Genomic DNA, 26,671 nt, shown 5'->3' on the forward strand with positions numbered 1-26,671 from the left:
AGAACCAAGTGGATAGATGGAAGATGTTATTCCGTGCAAAACGATATGCATCTGCATTGAATGAAGAATGACTTTCTTGTTTTGAGCTTTCGATGAAAATGTACCAGTCACAATTTCAAAGTCGCAGTGACGATGGAGGCATGGTAACCCGACAAAGCCGAGCTACCATAGCTCCTAATTGTACAAGCGTCCCCACACCTTCAAGTATACGCATATGCGTCCAACCTATTTCCTATAATATCAGCTTCATGACAGGTATCGCTTGTGACAAAGCTACGCTCTCATAAACAGACAGAGAAGGAGCAGATACGGTGATACTGAGACGAGTCTGGAACGACAAAAGAAGCCAATTTTGACCGCCCATGAAGATGATAAGTGAAAGGCGAAAAACGCAGATCACCCACTCACCCGGATATAATCCAACTTTAACACCTCTGGTAATTCTTCCATACCTTTAGTCACCCTAAATACAGTCGTCACTATATCCACAGCACTATAACCCTGATCCCACAACTCGTTAATCCTCGCTAAAGCATCATCAATTTCACCTTTCTGACAAGCTTTGATCATGTGTCGAACGACTATAGGATGAGGTTGATCACAGATCTTGAAAACATTATCTTGTGAGACGAATCCGAAACCAGAATGTGTGGATTGAAGATTGTTGATAGCTTGACGCATGTCACCTTCGGCTGTGAAGATGAGTGCGGATAAACCGGCGTCGTTGTGTTTTACCTGGGGTCAGTCGCCTTTTCTCGACGTATTCGAGTCCACTTCGAAAAACATTCCGACACAAGATCCGACTTATCGCTAAGACATGCAGATTTGGGAGATGTTTGGGATATGGGAGGGGTAGAGTGGTATGGGAAAAGAATAGTGTCTGAAACAAGAAGTGCTTGAAGAGTTTTCGAGACGTTGGGGAAAAGGAAGGTATAGGTGGATTTAGAAAAAGTGAAAACAAACTCACATCCTCCATCTCACAGAGTTCTTTCAATCGTTTCAATACCTCCGCATCTTTCAACTTACTATATCGTAAAATAGCACAACGAGATTGAATAGGTTCTATGATTTTATTACTCATATTGCAAGCGAGGGCGAATCGGGTGGTATTGGAATATATCTCCATTGTCCTTCGTAAAGCTTGCTGAGCACCGGCAGTCATCCTATAATCCATATACATCAATTGGTGGATGAGTTCCAGACACACACAAGAAATGTCGCAGTGAAGTAGCCAGATTTAGAAAGATTGACGAAGAGGAAAGTGATGAAGAGGAACGGTGTGTTTAGCAAGAATCAACTAAAATAATCCGAAGCAACTCACGAATCAGCCTCATCAAGGATAATAATCTTATGTCGACCAGGAGGTAATGTAACTTTTCTCTGAGCGAAACTTTTAATTTTATTCCTCACTACATCTATACCTCTGACCATCAGTCACACAAGCCCACACGAGTTGATATGTGATAGCGAACCACTACTCAGACTAACGTGCGACGATCCAGGAGAGATCAAGTAGGAGAGAGAATCGAGTATGACTGACCTCTCATCTGACGCGTTCAGCTCTAAGACACCTTCTTTGTAAGATTCTCCCAAGAGAGCATGAGCGAGACAATGGATAGAAGTAGTTTTGCCTATTCCTGGCATTCCCTACGAATCAGCAAGATCTGTCCTTTTTTGGACTTCTCCATGACTTGTTGATGCTACCATCCTTCTACTTTCTTCAATCCAGATCAGACGTTATTGCATACAGGATCAGTCAATGGTGAGGTGATATGTGACAAGGGAACGAAGCAACGGATTCAATGGTCATGAGAGTAAACCTGCTCTGTTCACTTTCGGAGGGTTAACAGGTAGAATCAGGGAGATATCCCATTTTTTGAAAGATTTGACGGGATGGGGGAGACACACTCACAGAAATGATGATATGAGGTACGTTCCCATCTTCAGCAATAACTTTCAACCTCTCTACCGTATCGGTATTCCCTACTATATCGTCCAATAAGACCGGTCGATATTTCTCCACCCTAATCGTCAATTATCCTGATTTTGTTCAGATAAGTAGACTAGTGAAGATATTGAAAGTCGGTCATCCTAACTTTGTTCAGATGAGTAGAATAGTAAAGATATCGAAAGTGAATCCAAGAGGATATGGGACCTGTGTAAAGAGTCAAGAAAGTCGAGTGGGGAGAATGAAGATGGAGAAGTCTGGGAGAAAGAAAGGAGAGCAACTCACCATGGCATTTCATAACCCTCTGCATCGATATGTTTCGCTATGGCCGATATGTTATCTTTCCCTTTAGAGCTACTGGCCATGGTGTGGTGTCCTGATGATCACTTGGTTAGTACTTGTGATATTTGAAGTTGAAGTCAGAATGTGAAAAGCGAGATGGATGGAACATTTGCTGTCGACGCGATCGAACGCGTGGTCCAACTGCACATGCCGCACACGACACACTGCAGACGTGCAGAGACATGCAGCAAGATGGGAAGATGGGGACACGGAACACGCAGCAAGAGGAGACGGGAGTCATATAGATACATGTGTCATGCACAAAGAACCTTATGGGTCATTTGCGATCAAGCCATTCATTTCATCTCGTCCACGACCGAATCCTGTCGGTCGACAACCTCAATTTCTCGACACTCTACAAATTCATCTTTCTTCTTTCTCAACATCCAGTGCCACTTCACCGCCATCCTAGCGATCGATTTTCAGGGCAGGGTAGCAACAAAGTGATCAACCACCACACCTCTTCTATCACCAGGTAGAATAAAATCAGCTCAGTGGGTGCCGTATGTCACATGACCAGGCCCAGGGAGCTGCGACATGACCATCCTTCCTTCTTGAGATGACATGGGCGAGTGACCTTCTTCATCCGAGTCGTACGCTCCTCCCGCTCCAGATGGCTGAACGTGCATCTGCACAGGAGGAGGGAAGGAAGAATAGTCGTAAGCGTCGTCATTCTCGTATCCAGACATAGGACGTAGATCTGGGGAGTCGGAGTGCCCGGAGGAGGGTGATTGTTCGTGCGCGTAGTTCTCGAGGGAAGGTCCCGCGCCGAAAGAAGAACCATTGAGGGCCATGGGAGCTGCCGAGTGGGCTGCTGCTGACGGCGTGAAAATGGACGAAGAGTTGGATATGGATCGTTCCTCTCTGGTCAGCTGTGGTCCATTGCCTATGCGTGATTAGAGGTCACTCACCAGTGGACTCGTCTCGATACCGTGCTGTCCAGTCTGTCTGGCAGGTAGAGCATGGTGAGCGTCCGAGTCGCCGTGTCTATTAAGCTCAGGCCTTTCTTGATCAGCAATCATATCATCTTGCCAGAACATCACACTCACCATCTGATGACCTCATCGTCGTCAGTGGTCCTACGTTTCATTCTGTATACAGCACAGAGGACGAGGGCCAACACTACCACTCCCACAGCCACTGAAATACCGATGATGGCCGGTTTGGATATCGAGTCGCCATCAGACTTGTCGGCACCTGAAGTCGACGCAGCGGCTGCGGATTCCGCGTTGGATAGAGTTTGCGTGAGGGTGAGGATCACTGTTTTACCCGCAGCGTCGGTTGTGTATTCAGTCCTGCTCATGAGATTCAGGTCTAATGTGTGCCCCATACTCACGCTTGGGATGTCGACTGGACGGATGGCTGAGAAGACGGTGTAGGTGGAGCGCTGCTCGGGGCCACTGAGCTACTTGAAGTTGTGGATGCTGGCCATCAGCATATGTCTCGTCATTGAGGAATGTACTGACTAGTGTTGAGAGCCACGGTACCATTCAGGGATGCAGAATGGGATGCAGATGCCGAAGGATCCGCACTAGGGCTCACGGAGAGCTTTGATGTCGTCGACTCGGTCGAAGTCGTCGAGGAAGACAATGTGCTCGAGGTTGTCGAAGAGCTCAAAGTCGCTTTGGTCGAGGTAGGAGCCACCGAAGAAGACTTTAGGTCAGTGAAAGTGCTCTGATCTGTAGTGACAAACATACTGAAGACGTTGACGATCCCTCGCCAAGTAAACCTCCTAAAAGTCCATCATCTTTGGTCTCGCCAGCACGAGGGCGCAAATTATCCGGCCACAGACCCCTTTCATCAACTCGAGTGCCATCGACAGCTCTGGCGGGTCGATGAGAACGTTCGAGAGGACGAAGATGAGCAATGGTCAAGGGTAGAACGATGAGTGCGATTGTTGTTACTCTCATCTTGAGAGACGTAAGATATGTTCAACCCTTGTCGCAGTAACGAGATAGAGAGGGTCCTTTGTATTCTACGTCGTGCAGTAATTCTACGTATTGCTATGGGAAAGGAAGAGGAGAAAGAGAGAAAGATACGGGTGGAGGAGATTGTTTGTGTTGTAGAGATCGTATGAGAATGCCGATTGAGTATAAACAAATATAAGGACAAATTCGACCGATAATGGAAGAATTGCTGTGTCGCTAGAAAGAGAGGGGGGTTTGTATAGCTACAGATGGTATTTTCTAATCCTTCCTGGTGAAATTATATACACCTGGATAGGGGGTGCTTGTCAGAGTCAAAAAGAAGATCTAAATGAGTGTAGTGGAAGGAACGTGAGTATGTTGATTGTGGGAGAAGGAGAGAGAGAGAAAGATGATGGTAGAGAGGTAAAGGATAAAGTTGTAACAATCCAGGGGCGAGGGGTTATTGGGGTGGTTTGTGCTCTCACCCAATTCGCCTCGTGGCACCCGCGGTAGGGAAAACAACTCAAAGGCCCTTCTTTCACGACTGCACTACTTAGCTCCACCCAGTCAGAGGCGATGAGAAACTGGGTGATTTGCAATCAGGTCGAACAGCTGCATACTCTACATACTGACACTGAACATTCTCAACTATGAGTTCAGGTTATGGATCTCATGGATCATGGAGTAAGTTGTTTATGACCAGGTGGCGGTTGTTTCATGTTTCATCGTTTCAGGCACTCCCGAACTAGGCTAGTGCTAGGCCCGTCATGCTCCTCTCTTTGAAAATAGGCGCGCCAGTCCGCCATCCCTCAACCTCGACACTGGGAGATGTGGCCATTTAGCAACCAAAGTAACGATATGCCTCCCAGATTATCCCTCTCATTCTCCACTTCTACTCCCAGAACTCGTCCTCCAACTCGGTCCGTCTCAACACAAAAACGTAAAACCGCTTACACACCCGAGGTCACACCCCAAACACGTCTCTCCTCGTCAACCCGTCGAACCCGTCGAGGAAAATCCCCTTCTCTTCCTGCTGACCCCGAAGCAGAAGTTGAGAAGGACGTTAAAGAGGGCGAGGAGGATCTGGAACAGGAATTAGAAGCATGGCAAGAATTCTCAGCGGATCATTATGAGATCGTGGAGCAATTACCATTGGAACTTCATAGGAATTTCCGACTTTTGAGGGAATTGGACAATAGTAATGTTGGTGGGTCGAATAGCTTTTTGCTTATCTATCATACCCCTTCTCTGTACCTCCTAGTACCTCCGCGTCTTACTGCTTCACTCCGACTTGAATCTATCGGTACAGTTTTCTATATATGTGGAATGACGTAGAAGTGTGGTCGTGTAGCAATTCTGTGCTGACTCGAAAGCACAAATCCACAGATTGGAAAAACTCGTCCGGGCGTATATATCCCATCGTCTAGACCATAAACATCTTCGACCATCTTCAATACCCACCACCTCACGTTCGAACAGTCACATCCGGAATGGAACTATCGATGAAGAGACCAAAGAGTTGGCCGCAGCCGCAGAAGATGGTAAAGTGGCAGAGGAACATCAACATAGGGCGGATCATATGGGTGTACCTATACCTGATGGACGTGGTGGTCTAGTGTTACCTGCGAATACAGAAGAAGAAATCGAACCTAGACTGGCGTTTCCACCTGTTCGACGTGATGAAATCACCAATCAAACCGCTGATGAGAACGTTGACCCGACTTCGATGAAATCACAGACGAACGGTGAACCCTCCGGGACGGTGTCAGAAAGGGGAGAAGAGACAGGTTCTCAGATCGATCGAACAAGTCCTTCCAAAACCCCATCTCGCTTTTCAGACATATCGAGAAATCCATCAAAACAACCAGACAAAAACCGGCCAGTTTCTATTTTACCGGAAATAGCGAGGTTAGTGAGGGATATAGTAAGAAACGGAGAGGAAAAGTTAGCTGTGGCAGTAGGTGCGTATAACTCTGTGAGTTCTCCCTATCTTTCGAAGTGAGCCTGCAAGATTAATCGATGACAGGTTGATCGACATATACGAGCTCTTGATTCTGCTTTGTCGGCACAAGAAGCATCTATGATCTTAGGACTTCGGGCTGATACTTTACCTTCTGCAGCTGTGGAAGGTACGCCAGAACCTCAGCCTGCTCTATCGGCCGAGGAAGGTGGAGAGTTGGTTTTGGGTATTGGAGGGGGTAGGAAGCGAAAGAAGGGAAGGGGAAAGAAAGCGAAGGTGGAGATGGAGGTATCAGAGGACGTTGCTCCGGTCATAGAGGCAGATCCGTATGTCTTCCTTTCTTCTTTTGATTCAATTCACTTCCCTTGGACTCCTGTCCGAATGATAATCTTTTGACCATAGTCATCTCATTCCACTTCCTCACCCACGGTGAGACCTCTTACCTCAAGTTTTCCCTGTTGACGAATCCGTCGTTGCTATCGCTTATGATCACCTTAGTTGTGTTCTCCTTCCTCAAATTCGGGTACCTCATAAGTTTGAGAAAGGCTGACGCATAGTTCGGAACCCAGATATTGTTACTGTAATCAAGTTTCTCACGGTCAGGTGAGTTCTTTTCTCAGTTTCATGCTACTGAATCCTACTCATACTCTTTCTCATTGTCTGCGCTGTCATGAGCCAAGTACTACTCCTTTCCAGTATCTCCTCCATCCCCTGAAACCAGGCTGAGTACAGATGATCGGATGCGATAATGATGATTGTCCACTTGAATGGTTCCATCTAGGTTGCACGGGACTCAAAACTCCTCCACAGGGAAAATGGTATTGCAAAATATGTCGACCGCAACAGAATGTGCAGATTGTGAAAAAGAAGAGTCGGAAAAGTCGATAGACTTGTGCAATTTCGTATCCCATCTGCCTTTCCGTCGCAACATATTGTCAAGTTTCCGCTGCGCTGGCCATCTCGGGACACTCTGATCATGGGTTCATTGCCCAGTCAACTGTGCGAGTAAAACCCGCGCTACAAAAGGAGATAGAAATACAGTTGTAGATGCATCAGATAGTGATATATTCAGACATTATCAAGCGAGTTTCTTAGTTCTCTGAAAAGCCTTTTTCTCCCTGTATATCAGCTTTGTCATTTCTACGATCACTAATCCCTCACATCCAAGATCCCCTCACGATATCACCCATGAAGGATCAAAACCTATCACACAAAGATCGATGACATTCAAATATGCACAGGAAGGATCAACATTGAAGATGTAAGATAGGGACAAGGATGAAAGATGAGAACATTCAAGACTCACCCATTCACCCCATTATCTCCGGAAGATTGACTAGGTCCAGTTCTAAAAGCATCAGGATGTAAAGCGAAAGTTTTCGCACCCTTTTCAAAAGCTCTTTGAGTACTAGCTATATATTCTTCCCTTGAAAGTGGTGCTCTATCCGTTTGAACTTTGAGTCTACCGTTTGAATATGTTATACCTTTTGATTGTAAGGAAGATTTTGTTGATGTTTCTTGTGAGGATATTGATCTTGCGATGAGGATTGAGATATCTAAAAAGTTAGTATGACCGTTTCTTCTTTGATACTCTTTCCACCTAATCGTCCAGTTTCGGAACTGTAGACTACTGTGATGATCATATCAACTTGTTGTTTCGAGTATAAATTATCCCCTCATGGATCCCATCACATTCTCCCAGGACTTGCTCCACATCTTTTCAATCGAAAACATTACTCGAATGTGGAAATGACATCACACATATTCTCTAATTCTCGACCACCATCCAAGGATATCAATGATCCAGAACTCGTCCCAATACCATCTGACTCGTTCACACTGAGAGAGACGACAGACTTACATACTACAGCCAAGAACAAAAGTAGACCAAAAGCAGAAGAAACGATTTCCCAAGTTGATCTATCCATCAGCGATTCTCTTCTGATCTCCCACCTTTTCTCTTCCAACATGGGAGATGAGATCACTGACGCCATAATTTCCCGAATGCCTGAGTGTCCCCAAAATTGTGATAGATCAAGAAAAGACGTTAGATGCAATGAGTCAGATGAAATATGTGTAAAAAGTAGAAGTAGAAATGGGAGCACCGCAAGGAAAGCAGTGAGTGAGTGACGTTTGAACCGCCGACGCGTTCCATGTTCCAGAGATCTCAATGTGGCACTTTAGCCCAACCAAGCCTCTTTGTCCATTGGTGGGTTCTCAGGACAAAGGCGCAAAGGATGAGGGTTTGAAGTTTTGAAATTAGTGTGAGACGAAGCAAGTGTTGCTTTGGGTGTCTTACGATGAGAATTTGGTAGGTTTTTCATCAGTTAACTACTTACAGTACTCGTATACTTGTAGTCTGTACAGTAGATGCCTCGAAACAAGGATGGAAACTGACAAAAGTCACGTGATCCTTTCCACTTTGGGAATCAACCTGCGTATCAGGACCACTACTGGAGAAGGCTTTCTTTGCTCTGTCCACCTGGCCACCTGGTGTATATCGAAATGACGGGACATCAACATTTCAATAGCTGGTATCAAACGAAGATATCCTTACCAGAAGTAGAACCCCGTGCGTGAATCTTCTCAGTCACCTCTTTCACTCTTCCTCGAAGAAGAAAGAACCCCGATTGTGCTAACAGATAGGAATGGGTGGCTCAATGTGTCACCGCCCTTTCACCAAGCTAATCTCCCATGTACTATCGAAAGTCTCGTACGTTTCCTTTCTTATCTAATCAATCACTGATCTCCCATCTTAGCAGTCACCTAATTCGTACATCATCTGTGTTGATATTCCATATATACAGGGTATTAACGTGAAGATTGAACAATATCTCTTTTCCGACCTTTCCCTTTCCACCCTTCCTCATCCTCCGATATTCGCTTCTAGCATAGCCACCGGAACTCTCTTCCCACGACCTGTACTCGTTCAAATAATGAGTATCACGGAAATTGGTTCTTCGGCATTCCAACTCCAAACTGTGCTAGAACAACGGAGAGACGTGTTAGATGGGAAGACTCGGATACGACGAATGGACGAGGAAGAAGAGGAGGAAGGTGAAGATGGGAGATTACCTGTGTATCCCAGAGGAATGTTGAAATTAGAGTTGAGTGATGGAAGAGGGGTTATGAAAGGTTTGGAATATAGAAGATTGGGAGGATTAGTCTTGGGTGAAACGGCTTTGGGTAGTAAAGTAAGTTCCTATACTCATTCACGTCAAAACCGACTGTTGGCACATGTGATTTCGAATCCACCACGATGTCAAAACAAAGACTCATCTGTAAGACAATGATGGTATTCGTGTCATGAGGGATCAAGCTGATGGACAGTTGTTGTTGCATAACGTCAGTGCAAGAAGAGGAATACGTAAGTACATCTATACCAAAGGCAAGGATGTTGTTTGACAAGAAAAAAGTTCTTCTCACTCCTGAAAACTGCACCATACTAGGTTACTCGGTCGATCATCTTGAAGCTGAACAACCACGTCAATTCGTGCGATCTCTCATGAGAAGAATGGGTAAACCTGTGTCTTCTGATCAAATCGGTCAAACACCTCAACAACAGCATCAACCTCAAGAATTAAACTCTTCTCCTGAACTCATTCACACCGCTCCTCTCATCTCAAAGCCCTCTAGGAACAATGCTCACACTTCCACGTCAGCACAGAGAACAACTAAAATTCCGAAGCAAACCACTCGACCAAATCCCACGTCTGTTGTTCCACCCTCTCGTCGACAGAATACGACACATGAGTTGCCTTCCACTCCCGGTCCTTCGAGATCCAACCAACGTCCCTCTCGATCAGCTGGTACACAAGCTTCAGCCAAACTCAAGAGGTTATACGATGATTATCCAGAAGCTATCCCAATTGATTCTTCAGACGATGAAATGTCCAAATTTGGTAATACCAAACTTCCCAAACGGGATAAACGGGAGATCAGAGTGGTAGAAGATGAATTTAGTGATGAAGTGGACGAATCGTTCATTCGACAGATCACAGAGGCCGAAGCGTTCGCTAGAGCAGGACGACGCGGTGTAGAAGCTAGTTCGGATTATGGAGAGATGGATGATATCTTATGGAGAGCGGCAGATGAGGTGGAGGCTTCTCTGGAGAGGAGATGGGATGCGGAAGAAGAGAGGTGGGATGACGGGGTGGAGAGAGAAGGATCGGGCAAAGAGAATATCCCGATTGTAATTGAAATCTCAGATTAACCCGGCAGAAATTTCAGATTGACATGAAGGAGATTAGGAAGATTTGTACATTCACAAGATGTATCTCTGTACAAAAATCTACATTTGGCTTGGATGAACTCCTCACATTGATCCTTTTCACGTCTACTTTAGACTCCCTTGACCATGGCCATGATCGACCAGCGATATGGATATGATTCGTTTATTTCTTGCAATACACTATTTTTTTCTTTTGGCTGCGATTTCAAAATCTCCATTGCTTTTCTTCCTCATACATCCATCTTTTGTCGTCACTTCCATCATACACTCGTGTACCCTCACATATGATCCAGCCCTAAACTTTACTCTGCGCTTTCGATAGCACATTGCAACGGGTCATCCCCTTCTTCATCCGAACCTGATTAATCTAGGTGATACACCATGACCATTTATGATCTCGCCCTAATCATTTACCGGACCAACTTATCGCAGCCAGGGTTGACTCACTCCAACTTTCCCCCCAAACCCTGTATCAAACTAGCCACCAAACTTCTCTTAACACTCATTCCCTCTCTATACCTACATAAAACCCAACCACCTTGTCCTCTTCCAGCAGCTGCCCTAACGACTAATTCACCTGCCATTCTACCCGTATTAATCCTATTCTCCGAATCAGCTCCACCTGCACCTCCAGGATCTAATTGACTTCTCAAAGCTCTCCAACTATCTTCCAATATCATATGATCCCCATCCCCATTTCCACTCGTTGAGTCTAAAGGTGGATGAACTCCATTGAATTGACAAGGGAAAGATTGACATAATCTAGCTGCGAAAGTTAAAAGACCAGGATCGTTCACGACGTGAGAATCAGAAAGATGACAACAACTTTTAAGTCTTGCTAATAAATCTGGTTGAGGAGCAGGTGGTGATGATGTGATAGATAATGGAGAAGTAACGGTCATTCCGATAGTTGAATTCATTGGATTTCCTCCTATAGCCGATCCGCTAGAAAGGGAATTTCGGTTGGTGAGTGAAGTGGAATTTGGCGTTAAGGAATGAGGATCAATATTCGTATTTGATCGATGTGTTTGTGGTTGTGGTTGAGACTGAGGTTGAGGTCGAGGTTGGGACTGAGGTTGAGGTTGAGGTTGGGTTTGGGTTTGGATTTGAGATTGAGATTGAGATTGAGATTGAGATTGACCTGATAATGTCGAATTTGATCCTCCAGAAGGTGAATCGAAAATACCAAACATATATCCAGGACTTGATGATTTCAAATATGAAGTTGGATCCATAGTATTTGAAGGTGAAGTTGAAAAATCGTATGAAGACATCATATTTGATAATGGGAATGGTACTGATAAATTGTAATCGAAACCATTCTCCATTGCTGATGAAGAGAATAAAGATCTTTCTATAGTATCCCCAGGTCTAACTCCAACACCACCACCACCTCTTCCTACTCCACTACCACTACCACTCGCTGTGGTAATACGATTTGCAATTCTTGAAGGACCACCCTCACCATTACCTTCTTCTTCTCTCATTCCTGATATCCCACCCATTCCCATGGTCATACCGGATAAAGAAGAAGATCCAGTCATGTTTGATAAATTAGGTAAAGAACTACCTAAATTCGAGTCGGGAGAAACGGTCATTGAATTTCTCATATCTTCAGACATACTTCTATCACTTTCATCACCTGGTCCAGGTGTAGGTGTTGGTGTTGATTCTATAGGTGGTAATCCTCTTGCACGTCTTTCCCTATCTCTAGCTTCTTTCCTAGCTCTAACTCTTTCTGACATTGGTACACCACCTTCTTTTAAACTTTTCCCACGTCCTGTAGGTCCTGAACCTATACGTTCCCTTTCGGCAAGAGGTAATTGTAATAATGAACGTAATTGAGAATTTTCATTTTCCAATAAAGCTATACGTTCTTCTAATGCTGCTAAATGTTCCGCTCGACGTAATCTGAATGCACGTTGAACTTCTCTTGCTCTTGATAAAGGTAATTTATCGTTTGGTTTTCTACCACGAGGTTCAGGTCGATTCTATTTAATCAGTGTGAAGTCAATTTGGTAAGTCTCGTTGAGTTTTTAAATCTCCTTCACATCATCCCGATATTCTATTCGTATCATACTACTTGTAGTTATCTACGCACTCGCAAACTTTCAAGATTGATGGATTGATTCGAGTGAGTCATGTCACTTTATGACAACCTCATCCATTACAAATCATCCCTGGATCACCTGATATCAAATCAAGGATCATTTCGTGAAACAAGACCCATAATAGACAATGACATAGGTGATACGTAAGAAGAGGAATGGGGGAAGACAGAAAACGGAGACAGAAGTTTCATATATATATATATATATATATGAAAAGAGGAGAAAAAATGGATGAAATGACGCAAGATGACATACCTTTGGTGGATCAGGTGGACTTGGTCCGGGCGGTATAGATTCATGTTCCATTTCCATAATCTCAAATTGTTTTTATTTCTTTCAAATCTTTCCTCACTGTTTTGAATCAAGAAATTGGTCATTCCAATCCTTTCCTTATGGTCCTCCTTAAACCGTAAGTGACGAAAACTTGTTTCAATCGCAAATGATATATGAAATTAAACGTGTTTCGATGGTGCAAGAAGGGAATTGATTTGGCACGAATGTGAGAATAGGGTTTTTATTTGGCATTAAAAAGCTCACTCTCTCTCTCCCCCTCTCCCCCATGTACCTTGAACCCTTGTACCCTCCTGTGTGCGTGGCCCCTTTGATTTGACCCGGTAACAAGCCGTACGAGAACCCGGTATTCGCGGTCCGACCGAATCTGGAAATTCGTGGCGGTTTCTCCACCTTTCTTTCCACAAGTGACCAACAATGAACAGTAAGTACCAGGACAATGGTTGGAGAAGATGAATATAAGAGTAGTAGAGAAAGTTGCATTGCATCATCAACTCGTACTCACTCACTGCCTCGTTCGGCCGTCTCATCATCTCTACACCCCCCGCCCTGACCGGTGACGGGCGCATCTCTGTTTTTTTTGCTTTTTTCCCGCTCCTCAGCACCGCTCTTGGCTGTGCGCATCACAAAAAGGATGTCAAGTTTTTGATGCATGATGCGACTAACGAGAAATGGGAGGATCTTTCCTCCCCGAGATACCCGGAAAGACCGTCTCACTTTGTCTTTCTTGGCGTAAAGTGGATCGTACTCTCTGCGAAAACCTTTAATCCCGTCTCAGCAAGTATTAACACACCACTAATTTGCCGAGTTCCCCGGTTTCCAGATTGCGACTCCGCATCGTGGCTCCGCGGGTCGCCATCTGACTTAGAACTACGGTTCCTGGTTTGAGACGACGGAACTGGTTTGAAAGGCCGGTGACTGACCCAGAGGACCGGATACCGTCCTTAGAAGCCGGCTTGGTGCGTTTAATGGTCGGAATGTAGAGCTTAGAAGCCGGATAAGACACTTAACTTGAAACGTCTCTCCTCATCGATTTGGACCTCCAGGTCACGATCGAACATGTCTCGCATGTCGGTATGCATCCAATCTACTCCAATCGAAAGTTACAAGTCAATAGAAGACCCGGTGACGGTGTTATACACCTGCAAACTATCATCATATTGGAGTGAGAACAATAGACCCTCGTACCATACATGACACACCATCAGTGTGGCGACCTTCTTTTATTTCCCCATCAATATCTTCTTTACAACTTACTTGTCACTCCATCATCATCTCAACACATATCCTAAGCTCCTCTCAAGAACCCGTAACCTCTAAGGCTACCATTCATTGTCAAATATGTCTCGCCGAACTCCTGCGACACATCCCCCTCCCCCCAAGGACCCCAGTACCCCGTCTCGTCGTCGAGCAGTCCCTCGTCCTAGAACTCCTGCAGATCCTCCTACCCCTGCACGTTCTTCTCGCAGAGCCGCCAGCAAAACTCCACTCCCAAGCAAGTCTTCTTCCCCTCTACCTGCTTTTTCCGATCGTATCGCAAAAGCCGCAGAAGAGTGGAAAACTTCCTTCCAGGCCTCGGACCCGGTTTTCTCTTCTAAAGAAACTACCAGGCAAGTTGAGGAAAAGATTAGTTCAGGTATCCAACCCTGGGATCATTGTCCTTCTGCATTCTTCCCCACAGTGGCGGCCAGGTTTGGACTGAGTCGTTGGATACCTGATCCAATTCCAGATAAAGGTAGTCGTGGGCCCGCCTGTATCGTGGAAGGAGAAAGTGGTTTCATGTGTCATACGGGGTCTTTGCCAGCCTTTCTTTACACGTAAGTCCAATCATTGTCTTCTATGATGAGATAGAGTGCTTGCTAACAAAACAGTTATCAAAATCACGCCTGTCCAAACGCCCAGCGTCGAAAATTCCCCACCCTCATCTTCAGATACAAATTCGATAAAACTGGCTCCCTAATCCCTTTTGCCTGTTGGGCATGTCACACCAATGTGGACAGCTTTTGCTCTGTTGGATCTCTGCGGTTGCAAGAGCTCAACTCGCCGTCACAAGTTGCTGGACCGATAGATCACGATCACACAAACATCAAAGATTCCGTTGCCGTCAGCAAACGTAAAGCCGACACTGCCCAATTGGAACTCCCGATCGGTAAACGGACACATCTATCTCAGGAGCCTTCCGAAGCACCTTCAAAAACTATCGAGGGAGACGCTCTCATCTTCTCTGATCGCCAACTACCTCCGCCATTGCCAAACAGCGAGGAACCCCATCAAACTTCAGATCCTGTGGATCAGCTTCAACCACTTCATCCTCCACCACTTGTCACTGTCTCCCAGCCGCACGAACCATCTCTAGCAAGTCCGGTTTCTGTTGTTGAATCCGACGCCTCACTTCATCCCAAGAAGCATGAACAGCCCTCTCAGCCTCTTCGAACTCGGTCAAAGTGGCGTGAATATCATGGTGAACGTCAGTCAAGATCATCCAGCCAGATACCTGAATCCCTGGCTCCACCTCCCTCATCGTCATCTATTGTGACTGTCAATGTGCCTCCGCAGATGCCTCCTCTTACCATACCGGCTCCCGTGGCCTTGCCGACTCCTCAGTTAGAGCATCATGTGGAATCTATCATACCGTCTTCTCTCCCTCCTTTCCCAGCCAACAACGAATCTCTCACTCCTGCCAAAGACCGATCCACTCTGTTACCCAAATTTGACTCCTTCACACCATCCCATGAACTATTTAAATTGCGTGCAACGCTAGAAAGTCATTTGTCTGCTCCTGTGGATCATGCGACCCAGCATCTCATCTCTCTCAAACAAACGCGTCAACAGACGACCGCTATCCTAGATGAGCTTTTCACCAAGTGTCGACAAGCGTGGTCAAACGCTGAAAGAGATCGCGCTGCAATAGCAGACGTACGAAATGAAAGAGACAAGCATGCTTCACATCTACGTACACTAGACGCTCGTCTCATCAATTCTTCCCAGAAGCTGCAGGCGAAGGAGAAAGAGTTGGAAGAGGTCAAGAAGCAAGTGCAATTTCTGGAAAAGCACGCGCAGACAGCTCAGGAAGAAGCTATAGCTCTGGATGAGAGGATGGCGCAGGCGCTTGCCGAGAGGGATAAGGCATTGGAGGAGAAGGAAGCAGCGGTTCGTGCAAACTCTGAGTCAAAGGTCGAATGTCAAGCTTGGCAGAAGCAGTGCGAAGAGGCAAAGATAGAACGAGCCAGGGCGGATGAGGCACTGGATGATGCGGCCTTGGAGGTGACAGAGCTGCAAGACCAGGTCCAGTCTTTGCAGGGTACCATTCACGAGCTTCTGTCAAAAGTACACACGTTGGAAGAACATTTTCATACCCACGTTGATATTTCACCCTTGACTGCCAACCTTTCACAATCGGGACCTCTGTACACCAACCCTGCTTCCTTGACCCTCGATCGTTCTTCCCAATCTTCTTCACATGAGACTCAAACAGCCGAAGTATCAAACCCAGCAGGCGAAGTTATGACCTCTCTCTCAGCAGGGGATCCTCAACCTCCCCAGTTTCTCCAAAATGTCCCCGAGCTCTCTTCAGATGTAAGCGATCCACTGTCATCAGTCAACCACAATGCTTCTCTGCGCCTCAGTCCCGGACACGTGCAAAATCCTTTGGAAAATGAGGGAAACGCTTCCTTGGCTCATACGACACCTCAATCAGATATTCATCGGCTTGCCAATCCACACGAAATTCAGCCACCGACCGATGAACATGCGGCCAATGCGGCTGAACATACAGCGGTCCCACCACCTCAGATCATTCCTGGATCCTTCTAATTGTGTCTGATTGTGTGACAAGCCGTATTTCTGTAGTATACAATTGAGACATGCATTCCGGTATCAGATTATCACATGAGCTGATAGGCATTATCAAGGATCTATTGTCTCAGCCCCCCTTTCTCACTGCCTTGCTTTAATCGACAACCATTGCCTGTGCTTGAACGTTTTTCGTTTTTCGACCCATGACCACAACTCGGTTGTTGCCTGTCCATCTCTGAGCCAATGATCCAGTCCACTCATTGAGTCCCGGGCTACTCTCGCCACTTCACGTAAGAACATAAGCATCAGCGAGTCTCGTAGGAGAACGGCAGCTTCACGAGAATATGTATCGGTCTTCAGCCCTAGATGAAAAGCGGTTGGTTTGACACCTTGGAGCAACAGAATAACAGCCGCTGCCGCCAATGGACCACAGTTGGCAGCATCGGCTTGTTTGACCCATCCGAGTCCGTTGCGCAGTCTCTAAGAGATGTCAGTCAATGTCATAATTATGTTCCAAAAAAATGACACTCACCTCTGTATTCGGCGCAAAGATCCATCCTTTATTGTCTTCTTCCGTGACCATGTCCATTTCCAACTCCCACTCCAATCGGTCTACCAAAAGAGACGTCCACTTCTGTTTGTGTCAGTTGCCAGCGCACAGTAAGAGAGGAAAAAGCAACTCACTTCCTTCAAAATAGGATTATCATATACTCCACCAGCACCATCGAACGGGATCACTAGCTTGGCCGGGCCAAATATGGCAAGAGCAACAAAATGTGTGTTGGCTTCCACATTCTCTACTCCTACTGTCACCCGTGAACGCCAATCAGCATTTTTGCCAAGAGATGACCACGGACGAGGTTTTGTAGGGAAATAGATATTAAGGGATTGATCACTGCTGCCTTGAGAGGACCATCGGAGCAAGCCTTCGACATATCGACATTGCCGATTCCAAGCAACCTCCTCTGATTCTGCTGCTGTTGCACACATAGCAGAGATGATATTTGTATTCCACCACGCCGTTCGGCTTTGAAGCTTTTCAAAGTCCTGCAGTGCTAATAATACGCTATGATTGGGTCCTTCTATATGTAGACCCCAAAGTCCCGGACGACCGGGTTTTTCTTTGATTCTGCGTGTCAAGTTCTCAAAAAACGTATCTGTGAACTCGAGAGGAGGGTGCTCGAATTGGTCGGGCTCGGCCATGATGATCAGGTTGCTTACAGGCGACGTGTCCCTATGTCGAGCCCCATTCAAGGCGATAGAGGAGTACCTTGCCAATGCCGCGTCAACGATACCATCAAGATCTGGAGTATTTAAATTTCCACGGGTGCTGATTGACAAGGGTGGAACAAGTGAACGCTGAAGTTCGTCGATGGGCCTTGATACCGGTGTCATATAGTCTAGTCCAAGAGGTGTCATTGCGAGAGCAGGAAGAACATTGACAGGAATGATCCGGCTCTGCCCTGAATTGTAGCCAACAGAAGATTGACTGGCGTGATACCTTGAGTCTGACGTTTTGTCAGGGGGTACAATAGTGTCAGCTGGCAATGGAGAAGGGATCATTTCTTGCGCACGTTCTTTCAATTCACGAGAGAAATCAGGTTGTTGTGGAGGCTGTAGTTGAGGAAGGAAGGTGATACCGATTGGGGCGGAGGAACGGACGGGTTGACTACCGGAACTTGACATTTGGTTGTTTTTCAAGGCGTCAGCCGACCCGGTCGGCGGGGTAAGTGTCGTGGTAGTTTGCGTGTGGATTGTATCATTTGATAAACTATTTATGGCGATTGGAGAGGATAGGACCGTTGAATTCTTGGTCTCCAAGGGAACAGACATTGGCTTTGAGGATGGGTCGTCATGTCTCAGTGTCACGGGTGCATTGCTGGTATTCACATCCGGAGGATTGGTGATACCGATGATGGGTGGTATTGCAAGACGCACGGGTTTGGGGTAAGTTGGATGCGAAGGAGGTCCGATCGGGCCCGCCTGAGGATTGACTGGCACGTCATTATCTGTGGTTGTCATAGAATGTGAACGAATCTCAATGCCGGCAGTTTGCAATGACGTTCCGATGGGATTTAGGGCTGGGTGAGGTTGAGACTGGTGAGGAGGCAACGAATGGCTGATTTCCAGTGGAACTGACCGATTTGTCGAGATTGGACGATACATTTGCGGAACCAATGCCGACTGTTCTGGAGCAACACTGACCTGATGAAGTCCCTGCTCCGCAAGTTCGGGGCCCGATTGAGGGATACTGGCTTTGGGATGAAAGGGATGACTGGTGGAAGCCAGCAAAGACTCAGCCGGAGCCACGTTGGAGGTTTCGACCAGCCCAGCTTGATTAATGAGGTCCATGTTGAGGAATTCATATATATCCTCGACCTTTGCGGGCCACCCACTCTCCCCACGAGACTCCACTTCACCGACTGTTGACAGAAGATCGTGATCTTGTGGGAGTTGGGGTCCAGAAGGAATGGACTGTATGGGTGCATTGTCAATTGCGATGCCTGGTGCCTGCCCGGAGGTGATTTGAGGAACCAAAAGAGGACCATGTGAATGTATTTGCCTCTCTTGAGTACTGCCGCTAACACCAAGTGGAGAATCAATCGTCACGCCAGTGACCTGTACAGCGTTAGGTGAGCCGGTGACGACCACATTTGTGTTGTCAGGTTTGATGGGCGTGGTGGAAGAAAAGTCAAACTCTGCTTGTGATTGGATTGATGTTGATGTGCCATGTGTCTGCTGTTGAGACTGCAATGAACTTGCCACTGGTTCTCGAATTGATGTGGCTGACGGTGTGACCTGATCAGGACGGTATAAGGGTAGAGGTAAAGCCGTAGGATCAGCAGATGGGAGGCTGGGTGATAGATTTGAGAGGGATGTAGCTTCTGAATGGTGAATACGGATTGTAGGAAGGGAACGACTTCCATCTCGCTGGTAGAAGATCATTACTGGATATCGCCCGTCTCTGAAAGCTTCAGTCTCATATGAAGAACTAACACGAGATACTTTGTCATCGTCCATCAGCCACCATAGATCATTGTGTTTTGATAGGGTGACAAAATGTCCATTCTCCGTGTCTTGACCATGGCGGCAGATGATTCCACACAAGTTGAAAAGGTGAGATGGATAAAAAGGATTGTGAGGGAGTACATGAAGGCGATGTTCCGAGGGTATATTGAACCGCATAGGGGATGGATGATGATTGACACCAGGAGTGGGGAGCACACTCCAAACGACATTATATCGTAACATGTCCGAGTGACTGTCAATGTATGAACGTTGGTGACCTTCGAAAGACTGTTTGGACTTGGCCCATGCACATGCAGGATTGTTGCAAACGCACCGGCGGGTTCCTCCCACATTGTATGACATGTATGCCATACTGGAGAAATCGGGTATCGAAGGAGGAGCTGATGTAGGCAGAGTCAATTCCGGAAGGGGATGGATGTAGAAAGATCCATGAGTTACACTATCCACCACCAAATCTTCCTCGCAATTGGGGCATTTTACTCGAACTTCCACCTTGACAGTTGATAATGTTTCGAAAGCATCAGAATTGAAGCGATCGTCCAGATATCTGTTGAGATTGAGCAGGACCTCATCGGGATCTTGCATTGTATCCGCTGAGTCTACGATCGAACACCCTAAAGTTTCAGTGAGAGGCCATTGCGGATAGAGAGGACTCACTGGCCAACACCTGGCGCAATTTGGGAAACGACCTAGCCTTCTCCCCCTGGAGAGAATGTCGCAAGTCTAGAATCGCTACCACTAAAGGATCTGACTTGCTTGAGAGGTCCTCGGCAATCGATTGATCCAAACGTGACACCCACCAGTCAACCCGCAGCAAGATCTGGAACAGTGCAATTGCATAGCAGTCATACTGGGTGTTCATGATGCCCAAAGGTGACATAGGTTGAGGTTTATGTCCCTTCTTTCTTCCCTTTTCCGTCCTTTCGTCTTGAATCTTGGCACGCCTGACACGTTTGCGGACACTCTTGGCCTTGCTTGCCTTGGACCTAGCAGGATCCAGAACCTGAGTAGCACCGGGCCGCCCTGGCATTGACTGGCTCCATTCCAATGGTCCATCTTCTGCGGGTTCGATGTTTGATGTGTTCTGTGGTCGATCGGTGTCAGGAGTGTGAAATCGGCGACCGATTGGGGAAAGAACCCAGTCTCCACCATCGTCTCCAGTACTCAAAGCAGGGGTATCAGGGTTCAGATGCAAATCAGGAGTCGAAGAGGACTTTGCAGGAGGGAACTGGGATCCGTTGACCTTGTGGTTAGAGGACTGGTCAAGGGATGATTGAGAAGGCAAAGGATATGAAGCGATTGGTGCAGATGGAGGTTTGGCCGGAACGTATTCGGGATTGAGATCAACCTGTGCCAGATTGGGCAGTCGAAAGACATCTTGATGCCAGTAGGAATGGAAATCCCGACGATCTTCGTAATCCACATCATCCTTTGAGACGTTTGTTGCTTGTGCCCATGTTGTTGACTCTGAATGAAGGAGAAAGTCTTCGATACGAGCGGCATTCTCTTCGAATTCGCCTACTGACCCACAAAGCTTGTATGTAGCCATGGCCCAGAGATGGGTACAACGTTTACCTGTGATAGCAGTATAATTGCAGGTACAGAATTCTCGCTGGTTATCGGGCTGATGGCCGCAGTAGTGGGCTTTCTTCAGAGAAGATGACTTTGAGGACTGACTTGATGACACAACTGACCTAAACGCAGGTCTTGAAAGATACCTAGAGGAAGGATCTCGCCGAGGAGGATTGACCCGATACACAGTCCCCTGAAACTTATCTTGGTACTGAGTGGGTACAGCAGTGATCGGGCAAGGATGGATGCAGTCAGTCTCCCATCTATGAAGACCACCAAACAAGTGACGTTGAAGCTGGGGGTCGGCCCTGGAGTCTCGTTGAGGGACATGCTCGTAAAAGGGAAAGTAGGCAGTAATCAGGATGGCTAAGAGTCGATCGAGTCTGTCACGTTAGAAGACTCGAATCCTTATGAACAGAACCCACCTCTTATTGGACCTACAGCCTAGAAAAACTCGATCAAATGTTCTGAAAGATGCTTCGGAGTAATTATTGGTGGACCACGGGCCGTCGCGGGTGACTTGATATGGCATGCCATAGTCAACAACAAAATCTCTCCATCTGTGGCTGAACCACTCCTTCTGTAGATAGGCGTCTAACTGTGACCAACATGCTGTCGATCCCGTGATACCGTTCACTTGGTCCTCAAGTGCCTCGTAATACTGGTCCCATTTCTTTTCGTCTGGACAACGTTGACATCTTCGAATGGCATTGAGGATCTGAGCGCACTTGCGCTTTCCCTCGTCCGATCGACCCACAATCGACCTGATTCTTGAGCGACAAGCCCGCATCATGTGAAATTGACATCCACGAAGAGGAACTCCTGGGTAGACTTTGCGCAGACTTGTACGCTCTGCTTCACATCCGTCAATCATGACAAAGCGTGGGCAAAGTCCGTCTTCCGCAACCGCCACACAGGCTCTCCGTAGATCTTCAGCAGGAATATCACTATGCTCAACGACATATGTCCCATCCAAAACGTCTTGAGCCGTTTGGCGTACTGCTTTGTTGAATTCAGTCAACATGAAGGAGTAAGCCTCCTCATCAGCATGATTGGATATCATGGCAGCCACTGTGGAAGTCAACTACAATTCACTTTTCGGAGTAGTGACATACAAGGGATCATCCGGTGATACTGATTGATGGTCACTAGGAAGCTCAGTGGACACCGGAAGGCATTCTTGTTCCTCCAAGAAGAGTCAAGATACATTCCCATGCGATGCACTTGTAAGATGGCGCAGATTTGAGCAAAACGAGGGGCAATGACACATTCAAACCGCGCACTACCTGCCACCCGCTTGGTAAGCTTGGTAGACTTGTCTCCAAGTATATTAGGGAATTTGGATCTTTAAGTCAGTCAGGAACTGACATTGTGAAAAAAACTGAACCAACGCTAAGATAGCTTGAGGATGTCTTTCTGCAAGAATTTCAAGAGCAACTAATGGGCTGCGATCGATCCTTGCAGTAGCCGTGGCAGTCTCTATAGCCGTCTTATAGTCCCGTGGAGTTGGTAGTCGGTGAGAGCAGCGATCGGCAAGCCATTGTGCATGTTCATCCATGGCAAGGACATTCTGAGCGTACCCTACACACATCAAAAACCGACTTCAAGAAAACAGGAGGAACATACAAGCAGTGAGACGAGTGGTGGTCATTCCAAATCCCATCGCAGCTTCATGGAGCAAGCGTCGAAGATATGGCGATACCCGTAGCTCGGTCAAAGACTTTGCGGGAGGATGCCATTCTGGACTTTTCATGATGACGGTACATCTTTGGGTGACAGACTGGGCTGCGGTCATTTGAACCTATGTCAGATCAGCGATTATATTCCTGTATTCCGTGGACTCACCACGAGAATAGCCTTGCAATCGTGAGGTTTAGGACGTTTGGGAGTAGTAGACTTTTTGGACACTTTGGGGATGGTATTGCCATTCTTAACTGCTAGATCATGTTCACTGTCCTCGTCCTCGTGTTCCCCTTCCTTCCCATCATTGGCTGTCTGTTGGTCTTGCTCCGCAACGTCACCTTGATAGGCCGATCGACCTTTTGTGCGGGCTTTGTGGCCCGATTGAGCTCTCGAGGGGTTTTCTGTGTCCGACTGACCTTTTGGGCGGGCTTTGTGGTCCGATCGACCTTGTGGGCGGACTTTGTGGTCCGGGCGAGCTCTAGAGGGGTGTGGTCCGTGCGATTGACCATTCGAGTGATGACGGTTGTCCGATCGACGATCTTCATTGCTCGATTGACCTTGTGTCTGTCTTTCCTGGTCCGAGTGACCGTCGGAGTGGTCTCCGTTGTCTAACTGATCTCTCAAGTAGTGTTCATGCTCCGATTGACCTTCCTGGTAGACCCCACGGCCCGATCGACCTTCCGAATAACCTTCATTGTCCAATCGACCCTCCGAGGACGCGTCGTTGTCCGATCGACCTATTATGTGACTCTGGCGGTCCGATTGCCAATCTGTATCATCTTGCTGACCTGACCGAGCTTCCGAGCGATTTGCGTGGGCCGATTGTTCAACGTTACCGTGAAGTTGACCCGATTGGCCTTCCACTAAACCTTTCTCAACCGATTGACTCGCCGTGTTGATCCTTTTGGGTAGAACAACCACTTTGGCACCTTTGTCATTCTGATCATTCTGCTGATCTTCGTCATCTTCATCAAGATCATGATCTTCATGATCTTCATCAAGATCATGATCTTCATCATCTTCATCATCTTCATCATCTTCATCATCTTCATCATCTTCATCGTCTTCATCGTCCTCGTCATCCTCATCGTCTTCGTCATCTTTATCGTGTTTGTCGTCGTAATGTTTGTCATCTTCGTCATTGTGTTCATCGTCATCATCTTGGTCACGTTCCCGATCTTTGTGGTGCTGATGAGACCGTTGGTCTTCATGATCTTCCTGATCTTCATGGTCTTCGTGATCATCAGCATCTTCGCCATCTTCGTGATCTTCTTCCTCTTCGTCCTCTTCGTTGTTCTCCTCCTCTTCGTCCTCTTCGATGTTTTCGTCCTGTTCCTCTTTGTCATCTTCGTCACCTTCGTGATTGTTGTCATCTTTGTCCTTTTCATCGTCTTCCTCCTCTTCCTCCTCTTCCTCCTCTTCCTCCTCTTCCTCCTCTTCCTCCTCTTCCTCCTCTTCCTCCTCTTCCTCCTCTTCCTCCTCTTCCTCCTCTTCCTCCTCTTCCTCCTCTTCCTCCTCTTCCTCCTCTTCCTCCTCTTCCTCCTCTTCTTCTCCTTCCTCCTCTTCCTCCTCCTCTTCCACCTCCTCTTCATCCTCATTGTCCTGCACAACCCTGACGTCCCTCTCGTCCTGATCACTGTGGACCCCCGGCTCGGGTTTGATGTTGACTTCAGCCATTCCCCCCTTCAACTTGCGGAACTTGATGTGCATATTCACCGTTGTCTGCTTTGGTGATACAGCAGATCTGGTTGAGTGACTGGTGAGAGATGTGTGTTGAGCTACGCGGATGGGGGAATCGGAAGCCTGGACTGGCTGGACCTTCGATCGTTTCTTGGTACCTTGAACAACAGCACTTGCTCGTTTCTTTGAAACACGTTTGGCAAACTCAAATAGTTGGACTCCCAATGAGTCCTTGTTTGCGAGAGGGGGGGCCGATTGTGTGACAGGCTTGTCAACAACGGTCTGGCATGCTCCGTTACAAGAGTAGGTGACCCGCCAGATCACCCGATCGGCTGAATGGCGAACCACGTCTTTGGGGACACTGACGGTGCATCGACGAGCACGAATGTCGTTGGGATATAGACCGGTACCGTCAAGCCACTCGATAGAGGCCTCCTTGTATAACGAATGCCTCTCAATATTGTAATCGTGAGGCTACGACATGAACATCCAAGCCAAGACTACAAATAATGAGAAAGACGTACCTGAGATTCAAAAAAGCGCATGAGATCCTTGGCCATGACTTCCGTGCGAGTATATCCTTCTCCCGAGCTGAGATCCACCTTCATGGAACGCAGGAACTCCTTTGTGATTCGGACACCAGGTGTCACACAGGGTGTGGGCAAAGCCTGAGGATGATATGGCAACTCATCCTCATCCTCATCGCTGGAAAAGTCTCCCAGGTCTCCCACAATCCGATGATCAGGTCGGTCATGAAAGTGATCAACCCACTTCTCATAATGAGGATCTGAGGAAGGTAGGGACGACGAAGGCAAAGATGAAGACGGTAAAGATGACGAAGGCATAGATGACGACGGTAATGATGACGATGGTAAAGAGGACGGCGGCAAGGACGATGGCAGTTTGCCAGTGTCTGGGTCCAATCGAGCTCGCTTGACAGACGGGAGGTTGGTGGAATCCATCAAGGATCCATGAGGTCGTTTTGGGACTTTGGAAGGTGTGATGGGATCGGAGTTAGTGTTGGAACGTATACGGTTGGACCTTCGATTTGGTTGGATATGCCGACTGGCCTCAGCAGAGGCGTCCAGAGTCCCATTTTGGGGAGTTGATTGAGATTCACCTTGGGACAATGACGAGTTTTCCTGGAAGGTGACTGATCGTGACGGGTTCTTGACTGACACACGGGGAGGTCTTCCCCTCCTGCTTGGAGTGGTGAGACGGTTGACAAGACCAGCTGGAACGACTCCGATCGGCGGAGTACGAGGCTGGTGGTCAGACATTGTGAGACAAAGATTCTGATGATGGTAGAGAGTGAAAAGGTGAATACGTACATTACTCTGGGGTTACTACTACTGATGGTCCGTGTGATTAAGTTCATAGATAGGACAATGACAATGATGTTAAATTATCAAACGGATCAAAACCGGGTAAGGGGTCACCGAGGTACCAATTGTCAGTCTCGCTATGTCAGGCTGGGTCCCGATTACCGCATTAACTCCGAGATAGCTTCAATCGGATCCGTGGTGCTGCTCACGATTGAACGATTCCAGCATTCGATCAATGTGAAAATTGGGATCCTATATTTTAACATTGTCATAAGACCAATAAGAGTGTCAAATTACCAATCGGGACGCTTTCATGAGTTAAGAGGGGATTCCGGACGGTTATGAAGGGAAACCGGACAACCAAGTCGGAAACCAGCCAGCTAAACCGGAATCCGGGTAACAAAGGGGGTTACCGGACACCCAGTATGGGAAAAATCCGACCGCAAAAATTAGCTCGGGTAAAAAGCCAGCCAACACGGGAAAAAATAGACACGCGTACTCTCTCCATTTGGTGTCGAAAGTTCGGGTCAGTGACATCTGCCACTTACATACTATTTCTTGATGGCGCGTTTGCAGACTCCGGCTTCGGGCACCACCCTAAAAGGCTACGGGCACCACCTGCCACAAACCCTGAGTTCAGGCACGTACCACCGGCGTTACTGAAACGCCGACCACGCGACGGACATGAACTCGCCACTGATCGGGGTTTCAGTAACCCCGCGATCTCTTATTGCTCACTCTTCTCTTACATCGTCAATGTCATTATTAGCTATACCATGTCATTTCCGGCCATTGT

At 47.1% G+C, this 26,671-nt stretch overlaps 8 protein-coding genes across 8 annotated transcripts; 3 read left to right on the top strand and 5 right to left on the bottom strand.

The window, feature by feature from the left end:
* Positions 1-31: 31 nt before the first annotated feature.
* On the bottom strand, positions 32-2,349 carry TREMEDRAFT_44679 (uncharacterized protein). The gene is made up of 7 exons (XM_007005644.1): positions 2,234-2,349; positions 1,913-2,024; positions 1,541-1,647; positions 1,322-1,423; positions 968-1,163; positions 409-735; positions 32-232 (listed from the first exon to the last, which is right to left on the bottom strand). The coding sequence occupies exons 1-7, from the start codon at positions 2,311-2,313 to the stop codon at positions 116-118; spliced, it is 1,041 nt and encodes a 346-aa protein (XP_007005706.1). The 5' UTR covers positions 2,314-2,349; the 3' UTR covers positions 32-115.
* Positions 2,350-2,521: 172 nt separating this feature from the next.
* TREMEDRAFT_57265 (uncharacterized protein) lies at positions 2,522-3,483 on the bottom strand. The gene is made up of 3 exons (XM_007005670.1): positions 3,340-3,483; positions 3,202-3,292; positions 2,522-3,150 (listed from the first exon to the last, which is right to left on the bottom strand). Exons 1-3 carry the CDS (start codon positions 3,378-3,380, stop codon positions 2,782-2,784), a joined length of 501 nt encoding a protein of 166 aa, XP_007005732.1. The 5' UTR covers positions 3,381-3,483; the 3' UTR covers positions 2,522-2,781.
* A 608-nt stretch (positions 3,484-4,091) lies between these two features.
* Positions 4,092-7,045, top strand: TREMEDRAFT_74226 (uncharacterized protein; the record flags this gene model as incomplete). The annotated part of the gene is made up of 8 exons (XM_007005838.1): positions 4,092-4,566; positions 4,617-4,668; positions 4,858-4,881; positions 4,987-5,404; positions 5,571-6,172; positions 6,224-6,483; positions 6,715-6,760; positions 6,890-7,045. Exons 1-8 carry the CDS (start codon positions 4,547-4,549, stop codon positions 7,043-7,045), a joined length of 1,578 nt encoding a protein of 525 aa, XP_007005900.1. The 5' UTR covers positions 4,092-4,546.
* Positions 7,046-7,235: 190 nt separating this feature from the next.
* Positions 7,236-8,151, bottom strand: TREMEDRAFT_63441 (uncharacterized protein; the record flags this gene model as incomplete). The annotated part of the gene is made up of 5 exons (XM_007005719.1): positions 7,236-7,275; positions 7,464-7,757; positions 7,895-7,982; positions 8,019-8,077; positions 8,147-8,151. 5 exons carry the CDS (start codon positions 8,149-8,151, stop codon positions 7,236-7,238), a joined length of 486 nt encoding a protein of 161 aa, XP_007005781.1.
* Positions 8,152-9,093: 942 nt separating this feature from the next.
* TREMEDRAFT_63442 (uncharacterized protein) lies at positions 9,094-10,370 on the top strand (the record flags this gene model as incomplete). The annotated part of the gene is made up of 3 exons (XM_007005720.1): positions 9,094-9,351; positions 9,488-9,502; positions 9,546-10,370. The coding sequence occupies 3 exons, from the start codon at positions 9,094-9,096 to the stop codon at positions 10,368-10,370; spliced, it is 1,098 nt and encodes a 365-aa protein (XP_007005782.1).
* A 461-nt stretch (positions 10,371-10,831) lies between these two features.
* Positions 10,832-12,379, bottom strand: TREMEDRAFT_32267 (uncharacterized protein; the record flags this gene model as incomplete). The annotated part of the gene is made up of 2 exons (XM_007005580.1): positions 10,832-11,529; positions 11,890-12,379. Coding segments are annotated over 2 exons (1,188 nt in total), but the record flags the coding sequence as incomplete, so codon positions are not given.
* Positions 12,380-14,131: 1,752 nt separating this feature from the next.
* Positions 14,132-16,603, top strand: TREMEDRAFT_63444 (uncharacterized protein; the record flags this gene model as incomplete). The annotated part of the gene is made up of 2 exons (XM_007005721.1): positions 14,132-14,607; positions 14,662-16,603. 2 exons carry the CDS (start codon positions 14,132-14,134, stop codon positions 16,601-16,603), a joined length of 2,418 nt encoding a protein of 805 aa, XP_007005783.1.
* Positions 16,604-17,145: 542 nt separating this feature from the next.
* Positions 17,146-25,830, bottom strand: TREMEDRAFT_63445 (uncharacterized protein; the record flags this gene model as incomplete). Its single annotated transcript, XM_007005722.1, has 14 exons — positions 17,146-17,219; positions 17,266-18,048; positions 18,160-18,704; positions 18,726-18,769; positions 18,791-19,439; positions 19,929-20,229; positions 20,273-21,259; positions 21,310-21,482; positions 21,613-22,223; positions 22,412-22,532; positions 22,579-22,768; positions 22,814-22,988; positions 23,033-25,024; positions 25,075-25,830. 14 exons carry the CDS (start codon positions 25,828-25,830, stop codon positions 17,146-17,148), a joined length of 7,401 nt encoding a protein of 2,466 aa, XP_007005784.1.
* Positions 25,831-26,671: the final 841 nt, after the last annotated feature.

This window comes from Tremella mesenterica (genome assembly GCF_000271645.1).
Source record: "Tremella mesenterica DSM 1558 unplaced genomic scaffold TREMEscaffold_8, whole genome shotgun sequence".
Classification (NCBI taxonomy): domain Eukaryota; kingdom Fungi; phylum Basidiomycota; class Tremellomycetes; order Tremellales; family Tremellaceae; genus Tremella; species Tremella mesenterica.